The following is a 9,089-nucleotide window of genomic DNA, read 5'->3' on the forward strand; positions in this document are numbered from 1 at the left end:
AACTTCACTTAGAAACTTTGATTAGATTATATTAGATTTTTGTTTTCTAGGTTGAATTTCAAGTGCAACCAGAGCCGTGAGAGAATCATGTTGCCATTCAATTTTTCAATAAAATACCTACAAATATGCCACGGAAATATAGTTAGTATAGAAAATTAAATAAAAACAATCACAATTTGATACGCGTAAATACATTTATTTTAAGCAGGATTTGGAGACGATTTCGAAATTTCTCGGGTGTCGTTTGTGACTAAGGCTCTTCGACGTCGAACTTTCTTCTGAGCTTGAAACGCGCTATATAATAAAATAGCAACCGATCAGGTCTAGCTACATTTACGGACTACTTTGCCCTTTATATTTAGTTCATATGCAACAATTTTATTTAACAAAATTTAACTAACCTACGGCAAGATAACAAAATGCTCGAAAATCATATACAATTACACATATTTAGTTTTTGTAGTGTTTTAACTCTCTATTTTCTCCGCTTTTCGGCTGAATGCTTTTCCCACCACTGCGCATACCAACGCGCACTTTGCAGCGCAGCTTCTTCCGGTTCAATTAACGGCACATAGTCCATATGTATAGAGGCGCGCAAACGATTAAAAAACAATACTGAAGCTGTGAAGGACCCAATTGCGCGAAGAGAATGTTTTAGTTTAAATTTCGTAACTGGGTAAAGCAGCTGTATGAAAAGCTCTGCGAGAAAGGACAAAATGAAGAAAAGAAAATGAGGCAGGTACCAAAAGGTCAAATTGACCTTGAACTGTCCACCCAATAGTGCCATTTTTTGTATAAATCTAGTCACATCATTAATGGGCGTGTCATCGGTAATGAATACTGGCAGTCCGGCAATAGCTTTTGGTGTTGCTTTAAGCGTTTTATATGCACACAGATGTCCCCAAGCCACATTACCTGTATTTTAAAGCGGAAAGAAAGTGATTTATATAATTCTACATTATAAAAATACTGATTCAAAAGGGTTTTACCCGCATAGACTAGTTGTTGTTTGCCACCCGCTCCAGCGATGCGCGGATAGCTAAAGCCGCGACCAGACAAATACTCAAAAACTTGCGGCACGAATTTCATATCGCCCTCGCCATAAGTAAGAGGCGGACGTATGGCCACAGTTTCCAAATAGTCTGAAAAATATACAGATGTTCAATTTTATTTATGTACGTAAATATATAAATCGTTTCATGTGAATGAGAAAATGTAAATATACTTATAGGTAATTAACATTCTATAAAATTTGCTAATATATGTATGTAATTCGTACCTTTTTGATTACTAAGTAGCGCTCCATTTGAATTTAAAACAATTGTTTCCCCCCGCAATTTCGACGAAGTGTATCCTGGTATCAAAAACGATTTGTCAAAATCTGTTGTGTCCTGCGCATTAAAAGTGGGCGTCAGAGCCTTCGACTCCGTTTGGTTGATAACAATTGTGAAAGTGCTGTATCCTTTGAAGGGGACCAGACAAACCGACGCGCAGCTGGTATACACCAGCCTTTTCACATTGTGCTGCACACATAAATCGACAATCGCACTGGTTCCATTCACATTAACGCGATCTAGCTCTGCGAAATCTGGCGGGTATTCAATACTGACAAGTGCAGCACAATGAAAAACACAGTTTACATCTTTGAAAGCGTCCTGCACCGCAATCGACTTTTGTTCACAAAAATCTCCAACGAAAATTTTTAGTTCCTCAGCTTGAGGTATATCTGCATAATGTACATATATATGGGTATAAAACATATCAATAAAATAAAAAAGTTTCCTTGATGCCTACCAATTTTGTTTTCAAAAGGCAATATATCCAGCGAACGTATTTCTTTGATTCCCAAATTGGATCGCTCGCGTAAAAGGTGTATGAGCAAATGTTGCCCTATGAAACCGCTACCTCCAGTGACTAAAACCACTTCACCACCAGCACTGTCCAGACTTGTTGATGCCATATTCGCCAAATTTTCGTAATACTGTAACAGTTCAATTTTTAGATTCAAATTTGCTAATCAGATATAAAAGTGCTGAAATGGAGTGAAAGTAATACAATCAGTATTAAGGTCACATTAGTATGGAGACGTGCAGGAAAATACATATGTAAATGTTTAGAATCTAAACCGGAAGTCGGCAATTCGACCAAAAGCGAGAGCATTCCCCGACTTGATAATTCAAATTTTTTCGTTTTGCAATAAAAATATCTTCACTGATTTCAGAAGTCCGGGACCATTTTAAATTCGAGCGCCATTTAGAGGTTGAAAAAGGCACTTTCGAGAAAAAAGTGACCTACCGAATATGTAGCAAAATTATGTATATACAGTTGCGAGTGAAATAATAGCAGTAAAATTCAAAATTATGTTGCTGGCAACTTTTATTCATTATTTATTGTTGATAATTTTCACTTAGAACATGAGTCGATGTGTATCAGAAACGGCATGAATAACAGTTTCAAAGCTTGCATAAAGTTCACAAAAATTTATTTAAATAACTTAGGAAATACTCATCAAAATTTCGATTTTTTAAATTAGATTCCTTAGAGAGATATCTAGTATTATTTTTGTCGGGGTCGTGTGCATTTTCTTCCATACAACGCATGAACCTAATTTATTTTTATATGGAAGAAAATGCGCACACAACAAAGTCTCAAAAATTAAAAAAAAAAAAATTTTAAATTATAATAAAGTTTAAAGGCCTACAAAATACTCGAAATTATATAAATATACTCGAAATTTTTCCAAGAAATCTAATTTAAAAAATCGAAATTTCGATGAACACTTTTTAAGTTTAATTAATTCACTTACGGTCGAATGCAGAAGTCGGTAATACCACCAAAAAAAAAGAGCATCCCCAATTTGGTAGCTCAAATTTTTACGGTTTTTCAACAAAAAAAAAACATATATCCCAATTTTAGAGAGGGTACACTGGCGGTCTAGGACACCCTGTATATGCATATGTGCAGTCAGATTTTTGCTATATTTTTGTCATATTTTCGAAAACGTGAATTTGAATCGTTGAATCAAGATTTTAAAAAGTGATAGCTTGTGATAAGAGCCTTTGAATCGATTATCGACTGACGCTGATATGAGAGCTCTCCTTCTGAAAGCACCACTGTTTGCCACATTTTATTCTCCATTAACTGATTTTGGTATTTTCTCTTCTCCCAATAAGATTTGAATAGAAGTCGCAAGTTATCCTCTCCTTCAAAGGCGCCCAAAACTAGTTTGATACAACCACTTTGTAAAATGTAGCGAAATATCAAATTGTTTTCGAGTTTGGAAATGATATCCACATATCTTATGCATTTCTTTTGGAGATTTGAATATAAGGAGGAGTGTTTTATAAAGGAAAAATGTGAATGATCAAAACTGGCCTTACAACTTTTCAAAATTATCTCCAGGGGCATTAGAACTAGCTTTTTACTAGAGGTCAGCAGCCGCTCGATGTTTGCTAAGTGTAAGTTCTCGACTCGTAAAACTTTTGTGAGAACGAGACTTTGAAGTTTTCGTACCAGGACTAAGTTGCTTACAATGAATTTTTTCTGCCGTATGACGGCTTGGCGGGGCCACAGCTTAATTCGAGGAGGGGGTTGTTGTTCTTAAAGAGCGCTAAACTCTCGTTTTAGAAATGTTCAGGTTTCTTATTTGGCATAACAACCATTTGTCAGTTTAGGCCGAGACCAAAAAGCTTCTCTAATTGCCTCTCTCCAGTTGCTCAGCCCGAGTGCAGAAAGATCCTTCTGCACTCGGTCCTTCCATTTTGTTAGTGGGCGCCTTTGCTTTCGTTGTCCACCCATGGGTGTGGAGTCGAAGGATCTTTTCACGGGAGCGTCATCATACATGCGTACAACTTGTCCAAGCCAGCACAATTGCTGTATTTTTATGCGCTTAACTATGTTCATGTCGTTATAAAGCTCCTACAGTTCATCACATCATTCTATCATCTCCTATACGTGAACAGTGCCGTAGATCTTGCGTAGGTTAGTTCTATTGAAAGCGCACAAAGCCTTCTAATATTTGTTCGAAAAACGGGCATGACGAGCGACTTGAAGAGCGCAATTTTAGTTCGTCGAGAGGGGGTTCCACTTTACAAGTGCCTACCGAGCCCAAAATAGCACCTGTTGCAAGAGCTATACTTCGATTGATCTTCAGGCTGACGTTTTTGGTAGTGTTTATGCTGGATCCTAGGCAGAAACGCGTTGACTCTTTTTTATGTTTCCAGCAGGTACCTAGTCTAGTCTTCATTCGCCGCTAGATCAATCTCATCAGCTTGTTTTTCTAAACTGAAAAATGGTGCAGCTACGTCCCTTTCTTTTAAACCGACGACGTTTCGGTTCAGATATATCCGTAATTTTTCCAAGAGTGGCGGAGATCCACCTAAGCGGAAATCCACTTTACCCAGTAGTGATAAAGCACCAAAAAGTCGACCATTGTTTTTAATATTTACAATGTTTTTCAAACTAAAATTTTTGTGTTATCTTTTTATAATAATATGGTTCATGCATTTACCAGAACCATATAAATTTAGCTTTTAAACTTTGTACAGAATTTAGAAATTCAGGTGATTAATTTTTGGATATGCAGTAACAAGTCTTATGAAATTTTAGTAAAATAAGTGCAAGTTTTGAACGACGACAAAATCGCATTGGTTTTTATTTTTTTTTTAATTTTTTTTTTTGTTCACGGCGTTTTGGACTTTTTCCATATCAACAAGAATTTCTTTTGGAAGAAAATGCGCAAGACTGTTTGTTATTAAACAAATCGCGGGAAAATTTTCCAATAATGGACCAGGCTTTGAAAAAAAAATGAGGGGGTTTAGAGCGGCTTTTTGTGATTCTAAATCTGAACCCCCCCCCCTCCTCCGAAGGCTTATTGTTTTTAAGTAATTCGTTGTTAAAGTTGTAAAAAAAGTGCAATTTAACCTCACATTTTCTTTTGTACATCGAGTGAACTGAAATTGCGGTGCTGCCACAAATCACAAAAAATTTGTAAAAAAAAGTACTGAAAAGGGAATCAACGAAAACGTAAATAATAAAGTGGACATGTACATATATGATATAGCTTTTTTATTGGATATTTTCACTATATATGGAAGAATTGATAAAAATTTTGAAAATTTTCAAGATATATGGAAGTATTGGATTTTTTAGAAAAAAGCGCCGCAGGCGAAAAATTGTAATAAAAAATCGCGCGATTTTTTATTAAAAATTTTCAAGATATATGGAAGTATTGGATTTTTTAGAAAAAAGCGCCGATTTAAAAGAAACTCTTAAATATATGTGCATAAATAAGACCGTAAAATTAATATTTTCCTTTTAGCCTTCAATCCCGTAATGCATCACAAAGTATTTTTGGCTAAAAAGAACTATTAACATTTTCAACGATATGGCACCTAATTCATGGCGGCCGTCGCTGAACAATTGTGTGTTTACTATTCTTTGAGAATAGAAAAATATTTTAAGAACACTTTTATAAGCATTAATGGCTAAATATTTAGTGAAAAAAGATGTGCATCCATTTGTTTATGCAGAAAGGATGGTGTATTAATACAAAAGAAAAGTGATTAGTGCAGTGTTTATAAAAAAATAATTGTGAAGCAGTGGGGAAATTTTAACAACGAATAACTTAAAAACTATTAGCATTTGTACACAAAATGTTGATGATATCGGTCATTGAGCACCTCCTCAACACCCCCTGCGAATTTCATTAAAAAATCCGTAATACTTTGGGTGATATAGGAAATGGTCCATTATAGGAAATCTAAGCCCAAATCGCTAAGATTGATAAAAAGATTATTTAAATATCAGCGTGAATATTCTTCTGTTTATGTATATTCTTCTGTGCTTTATGAATAAAAACTAAGCAATTGTTTTTTTTTTTAATTTCCGACCTTTTTTTGAATTTATTTGAATAAATCGAGAAATTTACTAAATTTTTATTCATAAAGCCCATGGCAATTGCTCTGGATAAATTGTTTTATCAAAAGCACATATTTTTACCGCCCTCGAATGGCTACTCTTCAGCCGAAGTATTTTGGACGAAGAAAATGTTGGTATTTTTTTAAAGATACATAACTTGAAATCCAGTTTCGGTTACGCGATTGCTCTCAAAAAAACATTATAGCGAATCATTTTTCTTTAATATTTATTTAGACCTGCAAAATATTTGTATTGCAATGGATCGCCTGAAGTAGCAGCAACACTTTAGTGAGACATCCTAATGTTAATAGTAACTAATAAAAACTTATTGGAAAATATTTTTGTTTTAGGTATAAACTTTACTTCCTAACCATTAGTGCTACATATATATGTAAGTACAAAAGATAAACATATGTACATACGTACTTTCATCCTTACTTTTATTTTATATGCACTTGAAATACATTCTAGACTTTTTGAAAAACTAAGGTCACATTCAACAATTCACTGGTAAGCTTTTAAATTTACCAAATCGTTTTCCGGCAAATATCATTGCTTGACGCTGTGCTCTATTGGTTTTCACGTTAAATTCTTTTTTTGTTTTATCAAAACTTGCTTTATTCGCCTCATAATATGAGTCGTCATATAGCCAAACTAACTTGGCCAGGGCCAAAAGTTTCAAAAGGCCGAAAGTGCATATAAACAAAATTCGTAAAATACACTCATTGCGCATACGTACGTACACATGCATTAAATTTCGCGGCTTTAGAAATACCAACATAGGTATGTATGTATGTATATATCTATGTACATAAATCCATCCATTTGTATGGATTGTTTGATGAAAATCACACTAAAACTGGTTTTTCTCACGTAGTCGAAAAAAATTAATGACGCTGAATTGTTGCCTTTATTGTTACTTACTTAGTAATGAAATACACTAAGGGCTCATTATTAGCAAGTACATCTGATGTAATCGCTCATTAAATCTGCTTGTTGCTATGAAGTAACACCTCAAATATCCACATTGTATATTCGTATACATAAACATATTAACTTAAAATATTTAAATTTACCTTCTAAGTTAATTCGTACCTTTAAAACAGTCTTGATTTCTTCGTAGATTTTTTTACTATTCCGCACGTTTGAGCTGCTTGAGTGGTTGTCTTCAACTGAACGGCAAAGCGCTGGAATTCAACGTCTAAGCTTGGCTATAAACAGAGAATAGGTCGGCCAGCTGACTGCGTGTTGTTGTGTGACTACTTAGCTATTCTGGGTTATAGCCATGGCCCAGAGTGCTCGATAATAAATGTCGCGCTCAATCCATACTCTTTGTATTTAAATGAGCTGTTGATCTGGAGCAGCCAAAACCATTAAAATCTAAAAAGTGTTTGGCTCGCACACTTATGTTGCTCTTGCTTCATTTGAAGAGAGATCAACTCGCCGCATCCGTGTAAAGCTATCAAATGTTATCAATGTACAACGAACGCTTCATTGTCGCTTGCACTTTGAGAAATCCATGCTACTTGTTTCATAATATTCATCCTAACAAACCCAGCCCTAATCGCCAAAATAACTTAAGCGACATTTTTTTTCAACATTTTCTTTTTGATGCAGAATTACTTACATCTAGATGCTCTAGGAATATTTCTGCATCAAAAAGAAAATTTTGAAAAAAATGTCGCTTACGTTATTTTGGCGGTTAGGGCTCGAAATAATACTCTCCAACAGCATTTTTACAAGCAGATAAACCATGGTGTGTTTCTGAAAGTGGATACTGTGTTGGTAGCACTAGTCGACAAGAAGTTCGACCTGTGACAATTGGACCCGGAGACATTCTTAGGCAAACAATTAATTGAAATACATTGCTAGGTTAGTGTGAAAAGTGGCACAAAAGTCCACATTTACAAATGTCACAGGAGAGGGAAGAAATTTTGTACATATAGCCATTTTCTTCAAGTGTTGCGCAACACTTTGAATGCAATCCGATTTCGGTGCCTGATTGACGTAGCCAATTTGGCTTTCATTAAATATAAATGAGGGAAAATAAAATACGGACCTTAAACCTTTTCGAAAGGATGCATATTAATATCTCTTGCTTCTAATATAAAAAAAAAAATTAGTTTATATATTATAGTAGTTTATAAAAGGGCAAGATTGAGGTTTTTAACAATTAAGAAATATATCAGTTGATCCCAAAAGATTCAAATATTTATTAGGTCCGATAATTGCTTTACTGTTAATCCAAATAACTTTGAAATTACTTTATCTAAATTTCTTTTAGATGAAAGCCGTACCTAATTTCAAAAGTCTTATTCCATTTTAGGCATCTATTTCTGACTAGGGTTGCCAGATTTTTATGCGCGAAATCAGCACTTTCCAGTGCATTTTTATTCAAAGCAAAATTATTATATGTTACTAACATTCATGTATATATGTAAATAAAACTTAGTTCAAAAATATAGGTGTTATTCATTTTAACATAAATGTACACATCAGTGTACACAGAAGCCAATAAATTATTTTATACATATATATAACATTTTTGAATAGCAATAATAAGATAATTTCCATCTTCAGGGTTTAAATAGTCAAAGAATTATATACATTTCGTTTTAATATTTATTTTAATATGCAGTTCACTTTAAAAAATTTTAATTAGAGGCCGGTTTCTCTCTTTGCGACAGGAAGCAAACTTTATGCTTAAGATCTTCTCAGGTTGCTTCGTTTGAGTGTATTATTGAAAAACCACTATTTAAGAACTTCATCTATATTTCCTCATAGCTTAAATTAATTTTTTCAACTACGCAAGATCTTTGAAAGACTAAGAATTCGCTAAAAACCGCATCTAACTCTATGTATGTCTTGTATGCAAAACTCTCTACAATGTCAGTAAATAGTGAAAAAAGAATTGTAAGTTATAGGCGAACGCCCATTCGAATATTAAAATTTTGTGTTATTAAATTGAAAGTTATTTATTATAATAACCAGCAACACTCGACAAAAAAACGTGAGCCCAGCGATACGCCAATAAAATGATTGATCTTTTTATTGTATTAATTTCTTTGACGCATAAAACATTATCTGAAACATGTCAACTATAATAAAATTATTTTCTTCTTACTTTTTACAATACATTTAGAGAGGGCTTTTTTCAAATTGCATTTATT

General features: G+C 34.1%; 1 protein-coding gene across 2 annotated transcripts; it reads right to left on the reverse strand.

Moving 5' to 3' along the window:
* Positions 1-210: 210 nt before the first annotated feature.
* Positions 211-7,267, reverse strand: LOC118746440 (3 beta-hydroxysteroid dehydrogenase/Delta 5-->4-isomerase type 2-like). 2 transcript variants are annotated; one of them, XM_036480291.1, is made up of 5 exons: positions 7,015-7,267; positions 1,795-1,981; positions 1,280-1,726; positions 990-1,142; positions 211-915 (listed from the first exon to the last, which is right to left on the reverse strand). In XM_036480291.1, exons 2-5 carry the CDS (start codon positions 1,958-1,960, stop codon positions 476-478), a joined length of 1,206 nt encoding a protein of 401 aa, XP_036336184.1. In that variant the 5' UTR covers positions 1,961-1,981; positions 7,015-7,267; the 3' UTR covers positions 211-475. The 2 variants fall into 2 exon arrangements, with proteins under 2 accessions (XP_036336184.1, XP_036336185.1); XM_036480292.1 differs by lacking the exon at positions 7,015-7,267 and having other exon boundaries at positions 1,795-2,015.
* Positions 7,268-9,089: the final 1,822 nt, after the last annotated feature.

The sequence above is a fragment of the Rhagoletis pomonella genome, unplaced genomic scaffold (genome assembly GCF_013731165.1).
Source record: "Rhagoletis pomonella isolate Grant_MI unplaced genomic scaffold, Rhpom_1.0 Rhpom_scaffold_00010, whole genome shotgun sequence".
In the NCBI taxonomy this organism is placed as follows: domain Eukaryota; kingdom Metazoa; phylum Arthropoda; class Insecta; order Diptera; family Tephritidae; genus Rhagoletis; species Rhagoletis pomonella.

What these genes read in the sequence shown, in the direction of transcription:
- LOC118746440 (XM_036480291.1), bottom strand. Translation starts at nt 1,960, where the DNA reads ATGGCATCAACAAGTCTGGACAGTGCTGGTGGTGAAGTGGTTTTAGTC. An exon ending in GCTACTTAGTAATCAAAAAG is followed by an intron (nt 1,143 to 1,279) that starts GTACGAATTACA and finishes TATATTTTTCAG; the next exon opens with ACTATTTGGAAACTGTGGCC. An exon ending in ACAACAACTAGTCTATGCGG is followed by an intron (nt 916 to 989) that starts GTAAAACCCTTT and finishes TTTAAAATACAG; the next exon opens with GTAATGTGGCTTGGGGACAT.